General features: G+C 37.7%; 2 protein-coding genes across 2 annotated transcripts in view; one reads left to right on the top strand and one right to left on the bottom strand.

The window, feature by feature from the left end:
* Positions 1 to 18,518, bottom strand: part of LOC148947418 (mitochondrial import inner membrane translocase subunit Tim21) — a 523,198-nt gene that overhangs the window by 435,125 nt on the left and 69,555 nt on the right. The window lies entirely within an intron of this gene.
* Positions 1 to 18,518, top strand: part of shrb (charged multivesicular body protein shrub) — a 52,682-nt gene that overhangs the window by 18,506 nt on the left and 15,658 nt on the right. Inside the window, exon 2 of the mRNA XM_089095240.1 lies at positions 3,302 to 3,484. Coding sequence (XP_088951366.1) covers positions 3,307 to 3,484 — 178 coding nt within the window. The 5' untranslated portion in view covers positions 3,302 to 3,306. The remainder of the gene's footprint in view (positions 1 to 3,301; positions 3,485 to 18,518) is intronic.

Raw genomic sequence — 18,518 nt, 5'->3', positions numbered from 1 at the left:
TACTGCTGAATCCGTTGATGTTTTTAGATGAAGGCTAAATGCTGAGTGGTCCTCCAGAAAGTGTAAAGTCAATTGGGATGCTATCGAAGATGGAGTAGCATCTGGTCACCAGTTATTCTTGCATACAATTAGTCATTAGTCTAGAGCTCTACAAGGAGAGATCCTTAGATTACTCTTAGCTACAATTTAGGGTAATTTAAGGTATCATTTGCGATTTTGCTCAGAAAATGTAAACTTTCTCTCATAATCCTGACGAAGAGAAGCAGTTGTCCTCCCAGAGTGTGATTAACTTAATTATTATTTTTGTGGGCATTACAAAACCCCATTCTCGTTTTTCTTTCGTTTAATTCTTTGTGATGGTAGGCCAATGTGGTTTGTGAAATTGTCTTAATTCTTGAAAGTTGGATTAAACCACATTTTTCATACAACTCTTTGTTTAACATATGGTCAGTCAAACAGGCATTATACCTAAAACTATCCTTGAACAATTCTTATTGGAAGTATTTAACAAGTCTTACTCTGCTTTCCAATGTTTCAGAACTGCACTTGGCCAGTCACTACTGTAGCTTCCTATATCCTGATATAGGTTCACAGACTTGTTTTTCTGTTCTTCCAAACTTCTTTAAGCTTTGAAACAAAACATAGACCTTCGCTGCTATTCTGTTCTTTACATCATCACTGCATCCATCCGATTGATCTTCTTGTTACCGAGCATCACCTCTTTACCTTCATTTGTTCCTAGTTTAAGCAAATTAGTCTTGATAACATTAATTTCCAAATCTATTCTTGCTCTTTGAACTCTCAAGACCTACAAAAAGTCATTCATTTTGATAACATATTTATTTAGAACACTCAAATCATTTGTGAGTCCATTCCCATCATCAGCTCCTGGTGGCTTCTCAACTAGTTTTCAAAAAAAAACCTTATAATGTTTTGCTGACCACCCCAACAAGATCAGAAATTTTCAAAGTGATTAAGGCCTTGAAGAACTTCAAAGCCCCAAGCCAAGATGGTCTCCCCCCAGAACTATGCAAATGGTGCCCCAAGACAACTGTAAAACCGCTCCCTGGTATCCTTGAAGAAGTATGGAGGACCAACACTTTACTAAAGGATTGGAAGATATCAGTTATTCTCTCATTCTGTAAGAAAGCTGATAAAACTGATAACAAAAATTACCAGTGAATAAGTCTAATTGACATTGTGGCAAAAGTATTTGCGATTATTCTCCTTAAGTGCTTCAAGGGGCAAGGGAGAAATGAACCTTTGAAAATCAAGTTGGCTTCCATCCAGGTAGAGATTGCACTGACAATATTTTTGCACTTTGCCTCATTATCCAGTAGTTTGAAAGGTATAACTTGCCCCTGATCCTGCTATTTTTGGACTTTATTGCTACATTTGATTTGATCACCTTCTACAATCTTTGGAGAATTCTAGAAGATGATGGAATTCCTCTGAAATTTGTTGAACTCCTTAAGGCATGCTATTAGGTGTCAGTGAGCTGAGTTTAAGTATATACAGAAGAGACCAAAAATTGAGTACAGTTGAGTTTGAAGTAAAACAGGGATGTGGTGACATGGGCAAATCATGTCATAGGCCTAAAAGTGAGTACAGGGAAGACAAAATTTACTGCAATAACCCGGGTTGATCCTTTTTCACTAACTGTAAACCAAGTACAGTTGGATCAGTTCAACAGTTTTACATACCTTGTCTCCCAGCTTTGTACTGATGGATCCTCAGATGCTGCTATCAAACAGCGATTGGAGAAAGCACAGATGGTCTTTGCTTCCCTCAGAAAATCATTGTGGAATGCACGAAACTCCGAATCTACTTGGCTTTGGTTCAAACCATCCTTTTTTATGAATATGAAACTTGGTTGGTGAAGCAACTGCATGAAAATGCACTGAAGGTGTTGAAGAACACCTGTCTGCAAAGTATCCTCAGGATAAACCTTCATGACTGCATTTCAAACGCGGATACACGACAAATATGCAGCATCAAGAGAAACGTTGCCCTCATGATCAAAGAGTGCCAACTCAAATGGTTGGGCCATGTCTTACAGAAGCCATCAGAGTACCTGCCTTGCCAAATCCTTCTAGTTGAGCCCCTCAGCTCGTGGAAGAGACGCCAAGGACGACAGCTGAAAAACTGGTGGAACCTGGCTGAATTAGAAATTAAAACTATGGGGGGTTAAGAAAGTTTGGACACAGATGGAAAACCCAATAACTCCCTCATGCAGAGCAGCTGGCAGCAGACCGCACTACATGGCTAAAACAAGTCTTGAAGATCCTTGATGCCAGGCAAGGTGGAAACGTCTGATTCCCGCCACAAGTACAAGTACAAAGAGTTTTTTTACCTTCCCATATGATTCCATGCTCTCTCTTGGCTTTTGCTGTATTCCATAGGACAAGTTCCATCAAAATAATTTGTATAAACAAGGATAGGATACAACCCTGCTTAACTTCTTGTCCAACAAAAAAACAGCTTCTGACCTCACTTCATACATTGACTGCAGCAACTTTGTTCTTGTACATTGAACCGATCACTTAAATATACTTCGTCTGGTATTATGAAAGGATACAACCATCACCAAAGTTTTCCCTGTCAGCTGAATCAAAAGCTTGCTCATAATCTTTAAATTCGAGGACTAAAGTGGTCTGAGGATGTTGACACTTCTTAATTATTTAATCTAAGGATAATAATTTGGTCAATGCATCCTCTCCCCCCCCTTAAAGCCACGCTGTTCTTCTCTTGAAACTTCATCTACAGCCTATCTTATTCTAGAAAGTATCATCTTCTTGAGTATATTGCTGCCTACAGGAATTATACGGATCCCCCTATAATTACCACACTCATACTTACCACCCTTCTTATAAAGAAGTATATTTGGTTTTTTGTAAATCACTAGGTACTTCCTTATTTTTTTCAAGAAAAATATATATAATCTTCAGCAATTTATCTTTAACAATTTTTCATAATCTTCAGCAATTTATCTTTAACTTCACAGCCAATATATTTCAAAAAGTTATTTACCACATTGCCCTTGCCTGAGGCCCTTGTATATTTTACCTCTTCAAGTACTATCTTTAGCTCCTCAAAGTAAATCTTACTTCACATCCAGATCGTCAAAAAAAATCCATTCTCTTTGTCATTTCCTACAACTTTTATCACGGTTTAACACATTCTCAAAAATTTACCAATATCCCATGCCAAAAAGAAGATAAGAGAACATTTTTTGATTGATGTTTGTGTAGTTGTAGACAGTCAGTTTGTGTAGTTGTCTTGATTTTTTATTATTTTTCAGGAACAATGAGTTTAATTTCGAAAATCTTTGGTGGTGGCAAAGACAAGAGTCCCTCGGCCGTTGAAGCGATACAAAAGTTAAGAGAAACCGAGCTTATGCTCACGAAAAAGCAAGATATCCTTGAAACAAAAATCGAACAGGAGCTAAGTACTGCCAAGAAATACAGAACAGAAAACAAAAGAGGTATTTCGCTTTAAGTTTTTTTGTTTTGTTTTTTCTTTAGATTTTCTTGAAGCAAAAATCGATCATGAGCTAAATATTCCCAAGAAAATCGAACAAAAAACAAAAATGGTGTTCCTTTTTTAGATTTCCTTGAAGCAAAAATCGACCACTAGCTAAGTATTGCCAAGAAATATGGAACAAAAAATTTTTTTTTTTTTTAGATTTTTTTTAGATTTCTTTTAAGCAAAAATTAATCAGGAGCTAAGGGTTGCCAAGTAAAATTGAACAACAACTAAAATAGATTGGCGACTTCTTTTTTTTTAGATTTTTTTTAGATTTTCTTGAAGCAAAAATGGATGAGGAGCCAAGTTTTGTCAAGAAAAATTGAATGAAAAACAATAGATTTTTTTTTATTTATATAAAGGCTAGAAATTAAAATATAAAATATGAGTAAACATACTGTATTCCTATATAAAATAATAAATATTGTTTAGGTGTTTTGCCTCGAGTAATGACATCACTCTTAACAATCCTATATGAAATTTACGGTCATCATGACATATTCTTACATTAAGAGTGATGTCGTGAAACTCTTTTCTAGTGATGCCAATTTTACGAAAATGCAGGAAGGTTGGGGGTTGGGTTATGATGTAAGTGCACAGAGATAACTGGCTGGGAGTGAGAAATACAAGTAATTGCTTCCTGTAAACTTGGTCTAGTACCAACCAGAGGCGTGACTAGCCAAAATATTCTGGGAGGGGGCAATGAATTTCTGACTTAGTATGTTGAGTGCAACAGGACCATCTAGAGAGAGTCTTCCGGGTATTAAAGGTCTTAAATTCTCCACACAGAACCGAGTGGATAAATAGATTGACTGTGAGATTTGACAGGTACAGGAAAAAAATTTATAACATAGTCAGATACAAAAATTATTCTGAGAGGGGGCAATGAATTTTATAGACTGGTTGGTCATTTGTATTGACTGATTTTGGTGATATTGCTATGAAAATCACTTCATTTTCTTGCTTTTTCCCTACTGAGACTGACTTTCTTTCATTGATTTTATGCCATATATTTTCATTAACCCATTTACCCAGATACAAAAAACATGAGCCAGTAGTCAGTACCATATGAGCAATAAGTGCCATAAGTGCAATATGAGCCAGTAGAATAGTGGTGCCTTTTCCACTCTTCTACCGACTCAAATTTTTATTTCTGACTGGCTGAAAACATTGGGGGGGGGGCACCCCCTTCCCCAAAACATGATGACCCTACCGACAACTATAGCACATGATACTAGTTCTCTCCTTGCAACCCAGAACGCGTCCACTAGGCATACATCAGAATATTCTCACATTTAAAGTGCATTTAAGGTTTTTTTTTTTATAACATAAAGTCAGAACCAATAAAATTTTTAAATTGACAGGACTCTATCCCAAGTAGGATCATTAGTGTCTTTAAGGCGCTTTTTTTCTTTTTCTTTATTTAATTTGAATAACATGGAGTTAAACACCAAGTCAAAATCAAGAAAATTTAATCTGATCATAACTCTTTATTTCAAATAAGCAAGAAAATAAATTTCTTTAACCTTCATCTTATCCTGCTATGATCACTCAATCTCCACCTCCCTAAAGAAAAATATTACCATTCACAATCGCTGAAAACAAAACTCGTGGTAGGATTTTTCCCCCCCTCCCTAAGAAATTTACTGGTTGGGTTCAGTATGGTCTTGCCTATTCTATCTCTCTGCTGGTAGACGTGTAAATGTAATATTATATATAGAAACACATATTCACAATACGAGGAGCACTATTACCCCCTCTGCATTAATAATAAAGGCGTAGACCAAAAATATTCCCAGGAATTAAAAAGATTCGGATATCAATTTCTAATCCTTCCTTCCCTAGAATGTTCATTTTTTCACCGTTGGATAGGTTCCAACTATCCTGTCTTTTTTATCCCAAGGAGTTGAATCCTCTAAACCTCTCGTTTCTTAGCTACGCCCCTAATGCCCCTTAACCGTTTTACTTGCACTTCTGTGTACTGAGAAATTTCTAACTCTATATTTCTTTTTCTTTATTGGACAAGGTTTAGCTATGCTGTCTGACTTGCCTTAAGGTATATCTGCCCTGCATCAATTTGCCATGTAAAATTTTTCTACGCCTGTATTTCCTTGTACTTGAGCGCAAAATTAAGATAGAGACACCATTCAATAGCAAAAAATATACTCTTGAGTACCTTGATTTTTCTTCTTTTTTTTCTTTCTTTTTAATTTTTCAAAAACACTAAAAATGTTTTTGAAAAGTGTGGTCTAATTAAGAGTCGTGTATGTCTTTGTTAATCAAAATAAAACAATATCTATACAAATGTTTTAACCACATACTGGTCTAGTAATTATGAGGTCAAAATTGAAATATTGCTCAAATTGGTCTTATAAAAGCAGTATGAACTTCCTGAAAAAAAAACCAGATAAAACACAGTATTTCAGAGGGCGTGTAAGAGCAGGTTTTCCGTTTATCGTCAGGAGACGGAATTATGTGGGTTGTAAAAGGGTGTAAACAGGTTTGATTGGAGTATTTGCCTGCTTCAAGCTAGATTCAGGGTTGCCACTGTCCGGGATTAATCCCGGTTTTCCAGGATTATTTTTTTTTGCAGTCCGGGATTATTTTTTGTTTGTTTTGTGTCCGGGATTTTCGGGATTTTTTGTAAAAACCAGAGTTTTTGCTAAAAACTGGGATTTTTGCTAAAAACCAGGATTTTTTTATTAAAAAGAGATTTTCAGCGATTTTGGCTGATATCTACTATTTTTTTCTGTACGATGGAATATTCTTTGTTTTGTTTCTTCCCTCTGGATTTGCGGTTGTACACTGGGGCAACGATTTTTTCGTTCAGGATTTGACTTTTGAAAATTCGACTCCTTTGTAAAGACGAGCGGCAAATTAATAACGAAAACAGCGAGGATTTTCTTTTCTTTTCATTGTAGTTCATTTCGCCCCGTGTAGGCTAATGCCTCGGACAAAGTTAATATCAGAAAAGGTAATTAAAAAGCGTACGGTATTATACTTATTCTGTTCAAAAGGATACTTATTGCAAAAGGATGGTTTTGTAAGAGGAATGATAGTTCCGCTGTCCGCTTCTTGATTTGCGAGACTTTTGCTAAACAGAAAAGCAGGTATGGTAAAAGGGAAAGGGACGTGTGAAGACGTGATAAAAGGCAACTTTTACCGCTTGCCAAGCCATGTTGAATATTAGTGCGTCCAGAATATTCATTTTCTGGCAAAATGGGACGGAAATCTTGGAATGTAGACAGGTATCCCGTCCCATTTTTTGGTTTTCTGGGCAGAAAGAATCAGAGGGTCATAAAATGGAAAAGTGGGACGAAAGTGGTAGTGTGGACAGCTTTTTGGAAAAAATACCAGAAGAAGGAGACGATTAGACACAATAGGTGATAAATATAAATAGTTTTCTAAGATGATTTTGAATAGAAAAAAGGTAAATTGTCTAACTGAGGCTTTAAATTTGTTTTCTATAGGTTTTGGCTCAGAAAAACAGATTTGATAGGGATAGCGTCAATAAATCTGTACAGATATCTTCTGAAAAAAACCACAAAGTTTTTGAAAAAACCGCCTAGTCTGGATAACTATTCCTTTTTCCGGATTTCTGCCCCATTTTTCGGAAATCTGATAGTCTGGGCGTAATGTATGGTTGGGAAGCGTGACGTCAGGTACTGGGTGTGACATTAAATCAACAATGAGGCGTTGATACATCAACATATTTTCTTATAACTTTGGCGAATTGCTTGAGCCTAAAATACTTGCCGTAGATCCTACCAATCCACCAGAATGTTTTCACAAAAATAATACTAGGACTATTGACAATCAGTTGTTAGTTACAAGTGGAAACCACGTTTGACCGTACTTCGAATTGCGCGTTTTGATTTTTACGTCATCACTGTGCAGCCCTATGTTGTATAGTCTTAAAAACCGTGTTCCGGGATTTTTGTAGAAGAAAATCGGGATTTAATTTTTGGGCTGGTGGCAACCCTGGCTAGACTGTTGAATAATATTGAGGTGATTATCTCATTACAGTTTTTTTTTTTTTAAACGAATTGAAATTAAGTGAAAAAAGATAATGGGGAATAAGGGTGTGCGTGTAACTGAACCACCGTGTAACTGAACCCTCGTGTAACTGAACCCCATTTAACGAAACCCTCGTGTAACTAAACCCCCGTGCAACTCAACCCCATGTAGCTAAACCCCCGTATAACTGAACCACTGTGTAACTGAACCATCGTCCAACTGAATCATCGTCCAACTGAACCATCGTGCAACTGAACCACTGAACTCAGATCTTCAGTTATCTAAAAATATTAGGCAATATCATTGGGTAAAACACAAGTTAGAATTTTTACATGTTCAACCTTGTTGAAATTGTTTGTTTCTTAAATTCTTGATATAAACGCCTTTCAAAAGTTTTCATTGAAAAGCTTTGTTTTATTTTTGCAAAAGAAAAAGAAGACCCGATGTCACAAACGATTAAAGCTGATTTATTACTCTTTTTTTCAGATGAATGAGACTTTTCTGGACGTTAAGTAATAAACATATCTGTTTAAAATATTTGACCTTTGTCAATCTAGATAACGAATTTTGATCAGATGTCTTTGAGGAGATTGCAGCTAAAAGGACATGGGAGGGGACTGGTTGCACTCCAGCCTTTTTTTCAACATTCCTTCAACTTGCCCTGAAAGTTTTAACTTCATACCCTCAGGTTTATACCCTTAGCTGTTTTCGACACATTGCAGATACAATGGCTTTTAAAACTGGCTACACATAGTACCTCTTGATTTAGTTGAAGATGCTCCTAAATATTTTCCGAACAATGTGACGGCTGATACTATCAGCCATTGCAAATGTTCCTGCTATTTCCTTTTCACATCCAATACAGGAATAAAGGCTTCTTGATTGTGTTTGGCTTTCTTCTTGACATTTCCCTAAGGTTTGGCCTTAATGTTGCATGCTTTTTTTATTTATAGGATCAAACATGCCACCTTTGGTACTCCTATGTTAAACGTACTCTTTTATATACTGCTAGTTTGGTTATTGCTAATGAAAATAAAATAAAACAGGATGAATATATAATAGTTTAGAAACAAATTTGGGCTATATATTTGCACATTGGGGGGGGGGGGGCAAAGCATGCCAGATATTAAATACGTAACCTAACCGAACCTAGGGACCTTTCCCCCCCTAAACCCCAAAAATAACGGTTTAAATATTGTATACGCAATGAAAACCACGCTATACTCTGCATTACCCTATTTCGGTAACTTGAACTAATCCGTCAAAAACAGATTTGTCGCGACTGGTTTCCATTGCAGTAGGCCTATATAAAAGAGTACGATTAGCATAGGAGTACCCCATCTCTTCTTGTTGATAAAAAAAACATATGTTAACAATTGGCAACTTGTATAACTTACAGCCCTTGCACCAGGGGCTGAGGGTTGTGAACCATAGTTATTTAATATTTTGGGAAAAAACAGGGTGGAGCGGACACCCTCCGATCACTTATAACTCTTACATAGTGCACTGAAAATTTTGATTTCCTATCGAATGAGCCCCCCCCCCCAATTTCATAAACACAATTTTATACAAAAACCGTATGTGTTAGCAAAGAGGAACTAGCTTAACTTAAAACCCATGCCCAAGATGCTGCTGGTGGGGTTGCTAACCCCAAAGGCATGGTTATTTGACCTTTAGACTATTTTGAACAAAATGTTTTTTTTTATTTTGATCAGATGTATTTGGGGGGGGGGGCGGGGGAACTGTCGGTTAAGAGGGAAAGGCTGATTGTCCTCTGATTACCCTTGATTCTTCAAAATTCAACTTGAACTTTCAATTTCTAATTGAATGCGACTCCTTCAAAGTTTTTACGACCATCCCTTCTATAAAAACCTTAAATGTTAACTATTGGTAACTTGCAATAACATACAGATTGCTGATACAGGTGTATCAGCAATTTTTCTGGAACGGCTTAGCGTATCAAGATGAAACTTCTGGGGCATCTGCCTGCTACTACTGCTATTAATACTGCTGCTACTACCGTTGCTACTACTACTACTAATTCTACACTATTAAACTAGCACTATTAAGGCTATGCATATCAAGTGGAAAATTTGACAGAATGGAGTATTTGAGGGGGAACTTGAACTAAATCAAAAGACACTATGTCCATTCAAATTTTCAAAAAGGCATATCTCAAAAAGGGATTTGTGCATTAAGTAGGAACTTTCAGAGGGTACTTAAAGGGAAAGTCAATTCAACAAAAAAAAATATGCGCACGATCATGCTTTGATTTACTACTAGATACCCAGGCCCGGACCTAGGGGCATATAATGCCAGGAGTAGCTATAAATTATCACTGAGTAATTTTTTCCTGACAAAAACTGGACTGATGTGATTTATCGTCGCCAGGTTCTCTGCCGCCACGCTGCCTATTCACAGAAAAGTGACTTGAAAACAACAGACTGAAAAAACTGAGAGTTCGGTATTACCCATCTCTTTCATCACTTTTCGCTCATCAGTTGTGTTCTGTTAAATGCTTCCATTAGCCCTTTTCGCTCATCAGTTGTTTTCTGTTAATTGCTTTCTGTTAATTGCCCCCTAATTTTTGGGAATAACCCCGAAAATCTTGCAAAAACGCTTGGTTCTTAAGCGTCAAAGCTTTAAATCTGGCCCTGTGCATGCTAATGCTATTACTATTTTAATTACATTTACTACTACTGCTACTACAACAACTACTACTACTACTAGTTCGAATGCTACTTCTATTGCAACCACTTGTAAGCTCAAAGTATTAAGATGAAAATTAAGCAGCTACATGAACATATAGGTTATCAAAAGGATATATCGGCAATGGGATAGCAACAGCTAATGGTATTAAGTTGAAGCTCCTAGAACTTAATGAGATAAATCTTCAGCTGACCAAAAGGCAATATGTTAATGCTACTGCGCATCAGCAATATCCTATGGACAGTTTGGTGTGTTGAAGAAAATAAAAGGTGTTATGTGCACACTGCTACTAATTCTACTACTGCTACTACGCAAGCTAAGGGTATTAAGGTGAAGCTCTCAAGGAATATTTCGGTGGATATTGAAGTGAATCAAATTGACTATGATTATGCACATTCTCAAAAGGGTTACACAGCAATATCTCAAGAAAGGCTTCCGTTAATAAGTTAGACCTTTCAGGATAAGTTGTGAGTGGGGGGACTTCTAAATACTGAAAAGTTCAAAGTTTGCAATAAAACCAAAATAAACACTTTGCCGGGCAATGCTTTTGGCGATAGGCCAATCCGGAAAATTTCATTCTATTTAGAGGGTTTAGGGGCTACTCTGATGAATTATACAAGTTAGAAGCCACAAATGAAGCGAGAAATAGATTTTGGACTTTTTAATCAGCTTTAGTTTAAACTTATTTTTAGGCCTTAACTTAGGTTCAGGATTTGATTTAAATGAGGGTTGCGTTAAAGGAGGCTTGAGTGGGGGTTTGTTAGAACGGGGATTCAACATGTAACTCTATAGCCCCTTTTTTTTGTTTTCCCCAAAACTCTCATGTTTTCTATGATCGTTTGTTTTTTCTTTGTTTGTGGTTTCTTTTTTTTTGTGGTAATTTCTGATCATTTTGGGTTTGAATTATTATAGGAATTTATTTATGCTAGTCTTTGGTTTAATATGGCTCTTTACTTTTCTTTAACAGATTTTTTTTTCGAAAGAATCTTTTCAATTAATTTAAAGAAAGCGCAACCAAAAGCGACTTTTTTGTTATCTAAATTCTCAAAGTTTTGATATCTTCAGTGTAGATTCTTATTGCCCAAGGTTCAGGAAAGGTCTGATTCATCTAAGAAAAAAAAAAATCAAACCAAAAGTTTCCAAACACAAAGAGAAAGTAGCTTTTGTGTTGGCTCCACCGAAGCAGGTAATTAACCTTTTTCAAACCAAACGATAACCAACTACGAGCGTAGAAAATACCACAAAATAAAAACAACAAAATAAGCAAAGTGGTAAAAAAAAACATTGCAGTATGTAGACAGTGAGAGCCGCTGTTTAACCCCCCCCCCTTTAAAAACATCCCTTGAGGAAAATACCCCGTGGAAGATAACACCTCACGGAAAATACCCCCCCTCCCACCAGATAATACTTATCCGTGGAAAATCGCCCCCCCCCCCCAAAAAAAAAAAAAAAAACCTCTTGCTGTTGGTTAGTCTCCAATCACTTTCGATACAATCATCCCCAGGGGGAAAAACTAACAACAAAAGTAAGAAACAAATGGTAAACTCTCATCCGTGATTTTTCTTCTGGAAAAAATATATACATAGTTCCACGTTTTCGCAGATGGGACTTTGGAACTTCCACGATAGGATTCTTTGATATGCTGACTCTTATGGTGCTAGTTTGAATAAAAGTCTTTGACTTTTCAGGGGGATTTCTTTTGCATTAACAAGTAGGCAAATTTATTCAGACTCTGTTCTTTTGAAGGGTAATATTAAACTTAGTGAATCTCATATATTTGGAATCAGTATGAAAATCCAATTCTTTAGATATATCTTATATTATCAACATTCTGTTTTTAGAGCTTCGGCTACTATTGCGCCGAGTTGCTCCTTACTTACAATTTGTTACCACGAACTGTTTTATTTTAAAACTCCTTCGTTTACGTATTAGAAATCACGTTTTATCAACCGAAAGTAGGGTGCATCATTAAATCTTAGAACAAACATAAATTATCATGTATATAAGGGGGGATGCCACCTCCTAAATACCCAACTCTTTGCGCTAAAGTTTTGTTTTGTTTTTCCAAAAAAACTTCTGATTTTAATTAAAGGGCCCTTGTATTTCAGTAGTCTCTCTGAAAGAATTGGGGCAATAAGTCAAACTTTTGTTAAAAAAGTAAGTTATTGAGGAGGGAATAGCCCCCTTAGAGACATAATTATTTCTGTTGAAAAACGTCAGTGTTTCAAAATATCTCAGTCCTGTTTTGCTTACAAGTACAGTGTGCATTGTTCGTCTTGAGTCAACCCAGAAACTTGGTCAACCCCCATTGGCAAAGCTCATACAATATGAACAATCTCATCACCCACTTTCCTGCAAGTCCGGTGGAAACGGTCGGTCATTAATCTAAGAATCATTGTTGGTCTCTAATTACCTTCAAATGGCTTGCAGAACCGATAGATTATTTGAAATGCCCTTACTTACTACTACTTACTTATTCGAAATATCATTAATATAGATATTTACCGATAATTCAGATAATTTCGGCTTTCAGTTCCTTTTATTTTTAATTTTCAATTTGTGATTTTTTTTTTAGGAAATGCCTGGAAAATCTGCTTCTCTTCCTCCATGTAAAAGTCCCTCCACCTACGGAAAACCTCTCGCATAGAAATTTCCGCCCATATAAACCCCCTCTCTCCGTCAGAAAAATTCCTCCTGACAATTCCATTCTCGATTCCTCAATAGAGACTTTATCTCGCTAAAAATTCCCCATGAAGAATTTCTACCGTGAAAATTCCACCCCCCCCCCCCCCCCTGGAAAGACAATTCGTCTTAACATCGCCACATGTAAAATTGAGTCGGTAAAGAGAAAGTACGACAAACAATAACAATATTGAATTTCGCTATGGCAACAGTGCAAATGTTATTTCTTACTTTGTGTTTTTGAGTTAATATTAAATGCCATTTCTATCATCCCTTCTTTTTAGGTTATAAAGTTTTTGTGGGAATCATTAAATTAAATTTTATCGTATTCTAAGATCCGACAAATAGGAAGCAGATTATATTTTTGCTTACAATTTGCTCTTTTAGTAGGCTAGAAAAAGATTATATGAGAGGGAGGGTTTGGTAAAAATTTGTAAACTACAGAAAAAAATTTGTACCTTTTCGCTTAGTGTCCCAACAGGTTTTAATTCCTATAGGAATCCAGCCTTTTGAAGTCTTCTATTTTAAAAGCTGGCAGAAAACCAAAATCCTCTATTGCATCTCTCCCTCTTTTTATCTTTTATTGATTTATTATCTCCCTCCTCAAAGCCTCGCTCTTTACTCTAAATTTTTTAATTTGTTATAAATAAAAGTTGTGAGAAAGAGTCTAACTTTATTGTAAATAGCGAGGCGGTGAGGAGGGGACAGCCCCTTTCATATACGGACTAATTTCTGTTCGTTTTAAATTTTAATATCGCTGCTTACTTTCAGTTAAAAAAGACTTGTTTTTTATTTATTTAATACAACTAAAGACCGCTGATAATGACAAACGATGTTTTTCTTGTCAAAAAAAACCGTCGGCAGCTGTCTTGTCACCTGCCTGCAAAGATTCGTAAGTAAGAATGAATTTCATTGGTTGGCTTCGGCTTGCCTTTTATTTTCCTTTTGACCAATGAACTAACTCGGGATGAAATCTAAAAAGATAGATTTCAACACTTACTAGGGGATTTGGTCAGTCCAGAGCACAGTTCATATAATTATCCAGTAAGCTTATCGCAGATCATTTCTGGTCTTCGTTCTCGGTGCGAACAAAAAGCTCCTCCCACTTCTTTCTGCATTAGCGGGTTAGTCTGTTTCCGATTGTTTCCAACAAAGTGCATTATTCCTAATAGCGGGTTTCCACTTGTTTCCGATTAGATCACAGTCTGACTTGTCTACCCGTGAAAAGATCTGATGCCGCCTATGTTTCTATCTGCAAAAACGTTCTCTTTTTGCACGTCTTTTCTGACGGAGATTGGCACGCCATCTATAGTTTCAATTTTCTATAGTGTTATTTTTGATTCCTTATCGTTAAGAAGCGTACTGGGAACGAGCAGAAGAGGGAAAGAAAGTTTCTACAAGCAAAACATTGTACCCGCCGGTATTAAATTAACTATAAATTGTGCGGAACAGTTGAAGGGGTTTTTGCACTTCCCTTATTCCTAGGTTCCTTTACTCTGTTTATATTCATTCAGCGCTCGGCGCGTGTACTTGAAATAGACATTCTTGGATGATTATTAACCTCCCTACGGATAACGACTTGTGCTTTCTGAAGGACTGATTGTGGAATAGTTACGGCACGTCAGCATGGCTGACTACAGTTATGTTTATGCGCCGGTATTGAACTTTATAGAAACGGCGTTGCGATATCAAGATAGCGTAACGAAAGATGCAGCCGTGATTACAGCTGTGAAATTTTTTATGAGGGAGATTCTTTGAGAAAACCATGAAAAACTGAACGAGATAGCAGACAGTTTTGGTGAGCAGTATGTGAAAGAAAGGCGTAGTCAAGCTTCGAGAGAAACGCTAGCCAGTGATATGTATGATACTGTGAAACTATTGAGCTCTGTAACTGAGTTTAAGACACGGTTCACCATTTGGAAATTATCCGAAGCACCGATAATTCCACAAGACACTTTTACAACCTTGTGTGTGAAAGTTAACGAATGCACGGACAAGATTGACAGTGTTATGGAACAGTGCAAATCTGTGCTTCCATCTCAGGGTGTCTGGCCCCCCCTTCCACAGCCTGCGAAAGCTTTACATCGGGTTTTCATCACCAATGTACCCACCATAGAAATTGACTCCTGTTCCAAGCAGAAGCTGTTTATTGAAAGACATGATAGTGATGGAGGCATAGATCATATACAACAGACCAAGTCCGGTCTGGTTGCTTACATGAAAAGCCCCAAGTCGGCAGCTTCACTCGCCAACTCCCTGAAGTCCTTCCCTGACATGAGTGCTTCTTTTCGTGAGGAAAAGCTCTTCGCGATCGCTAAGTTCGTGCCTCTTGCCACAACAGAAGATGATGTTGTCTCTGTTAACCCCAAGCTAGTCAGTGCTAAGCGGTTTGGACAATCTGAGACAGTCAAACTTACCTTCAGTGACGCCGACTCCCGAAATGCAGCAATCAAATGTGGGTTATTCATTGGTTATACTCACATCAAAGTCTTGCCATTCAGACAAATTCCCAAGCGGTGTTTCAAGTGTCAGTCATTTGATCATCTTGCTAAAGACTGCACCAGTACCATGCGTTGTTCCAGATGTGCTGTTTCCCATGAGAACAGAAGAGAGAGATCCCGCCGTTCTCAAACAGTAAAATGCGCTTTGTGCCCAGATCCCAATAATGGTCACCCTAGCCTTAGTTTGCAGTGCCCAGCAGTCTGATGAGCAATACAGAAAGCTTATCCTCAAACCCGAAAATGAACGAACTATCTATATTTTGCCGCAATGTTTACGGCCATAATACTGCCAAACTGGACTATCTCAAGAACTTGTACAGAGCACATAATATTGTTTGCGTCCAAGAACACTTGTTAACTACCGATAACTTTGGGCTTATTCAGTCAATTCCTGATAAATCTGTGCACATTCATGAGGCTAAGCGCTCCAGTGCAAGGGGCCGCCCTAGTGGCGGAAATGCGATATTCGTTGACGACAGTATCGACTGTCGTAAACTTGAGTCGTGCGATTTCTACCTAGCAGTCAAGTTCCCTGGCCCCAGTGCTTCCACGCTGGTCAATTTCTACCTACTTACTAACATGAACACGGATCTCAGTGAAAAACGATATGCCGAGGCTTGCGGTTAACTCGGAAGACTACTCCGCAAACTGGGGAATTCGCTGATTTTAGTCTGCGGTGACTTCCAGTGTGACCCTCTCTTGAAAGGAAAGTTACAAGACGTTCTTATGACATGTATTCCGAGTGAATGTACTCTTTACACTAAAGATCAAAACTTTGCGTTCATTCACAACTCAGGAAGCACAAGCAATATTGATCACGTCTTTTCAAACTTCACTATCCCCTCGCCTATACAGGTGGATTCAGAGCATACAGCAGGTGACCATCTCGGTCTCAAGTTCCGTGTTCCGTTTAGTCACGCAGTGAAATCAAGAAATCGAGGTTACATAGAAAGACGCGAGTGGAAAAAGATTAATATTGATCTGTATCAGTCGACGTGTGACGAAATTTTGGGCAAAATGAAAGTTCCATTTCAGCTTCTGGTCAATGGGTGTGATGACAAAATCGCACTCAACACATATTGTGCTGAAATCACCCACGCGCTAAAAGTTGCTGAGTCTGCATCTGTACCTAGTGCAGTTATTAAGAAAGGTACTAGGACAAGGGGATGGAGCGACCATCCTTACGTGAATCATGCTAAAAGGAGGTCTAAGATGTGATACTCAGTGTGGCGCGAATCCGGCAAGCCTAGGTCAGGTACTGTTTTCAATCTCTTTCGTAAAACAAAAAGAGAATACAAAGCATGTGTGGATGAGCTTAAAGTGGAGGAAGCAGAAACTGCTTCGAAAGAGGCTATCCGCGACCCGCAAAATATGTGGAAAAAGTTTTCAAGTAGTAGAGTGCAGCCAAAGCATTGTGCCACAGTACCTGAAATACAGTGGTTAGAACATTATTCGAAGGTTTTCGGGTCAAAAAATATTCCTTTGGAAAAAGAATATGATGAATCGTTAAAATTACGTCTTGATTCGCTTCTGAAACAGAGAAATTATTTTGTGGTTTCTAAAAATAATGTTTCAAGGGCTGTTAGCCAGTTAAAGGGTAACGAGGCTCCCGGTCTTGATAGTGTTAGTGGTAATCATCTACGCAATGGTTCCCCGCTTTTGCTTCAGCATCTGCAACTACTCTTTCAGATGTGTATAGATAGTGCGACCGTTCCTAACTCGTTCTGTACCGGGGTTGTTACAAATATCCTCAAGAAAGGAAAAAACGCGAATGAGTGTGGAGGCTATAGGCCTATTACTGTCTCAAGTACGCTGAGCAAAGTGTTGGAAAGATTGGTTCTTAGCGAAATTGTATCGAAATGTGTTATAGACCACAGACAGTTTGGATTTAAAAAATATCTCAGCTGTGCTTTTGCCCATAGACTTCTAAAGCGTATTCTTGCTAAGGCTGAACTACTCGGGTTGTCCGTGTATGTATGTACTGTCGATATTTCTGCTGCATTTGACTCAGTCATCCAGTCCGCCGTCTTCCAGACCCTGCTAGATGCTGGCGTGAACGCTCATATAGTAGCTATGTTATCCTATTGGTACTCTAATAGCTATATAAGAGTGAAACTCGGACTTGAAAGACTTAGTGCGCCAGTTAAACTAAATAGAGGGCTTCGACAAGGCTCAGTTCTAAGTTCGATATTATTTAACACTTTGACTTCTAAGGTTACAAAACAAATCTCTGGTGGGTTTATCCTTGATCTTTGTGATCTGAGTCTAATAAGCTATTGCCGATGATTTACTTATGTTAAGTTTTTCTCTGAGTCTATTGCAAGATAATTTAGATAAGCTTGTATCTGGCTATAGAGCTATTGGTCTGCAAGTTAATGGTAAGAAAACTGAATTTCTGGTTTTCAACTCAACGAAACGGGATGCACCAGAACCAACTGTTTCAGTAGATAGCCCTACTATTGCACCGTCTTCGTCGCTTAAATACTTAGGTTTTCTGTACGGTCGAGATAAGAAAGCAACTAGAATTCTTTGCCATGACACCCTTATGTCAAACCTACGAATTAGCTATGCTAAACTGGCCCCCCTGAAGTATTCATACAATCGGCAAATTCTGGCGAGGCTATATAGAGCGGTGGCACTCCCACATATTCTTTACCTGTCCCCTGTATGGGAATGGTTTACGGAAACAGAGTGACTAAGGCTAGATCTGCGTTCTGCAAATATTTAAAATTTCTGTTACGAGTACCGCTGTTCGAGAGAAATACATTTCTCTTGGACAAGTATCTTATTCCAGAGCCTCGTGAAGTTGTGGTAACGCAGGAAACCAATGCTAGAAAAGGTGCACTGGAGCACCTTTACGATTTCCTTCCGTTGCACGTCATGTACGAGCTATGAATGTATATAGTGTATATAATCTAATCGTTTATTTTTGAAGTAATGTTTTTTTTTTTTTCCTTACTCCGCCATGTTTTTGTTTTATTGGTGGGCTAAAGTAAACTATCTATCTATCTATCTATAATGGGTGAGATAGGGAAAGATCATACTGGATAATTATATAAACTGTGGTCCAGACGTAAGTTATAA

The sequence above is a fragment of the Artemia sp. Qi Xiang Cuo genome, chromosome 10 (genome assembly GCF_049724085.1).
Source record: "Artemia sp. Qi Xiang Cuo chromosome 10, ASM4972408v1, whole genome shotgun sequence".
In the NCBI taxonomy this organism is placed as follows: domain Eukaryota; kingdom Metazoa; phylum Arthropoda; class Branchiopoda; order Anostraca; family Artemiidae; genus Artemia; species Artemia sp. Qi Xiang Cuo.
Note: the sequence above shows the minus strand (reverse complement) of the source record. Positions and strands in the feature narration are given on the sequence as shown.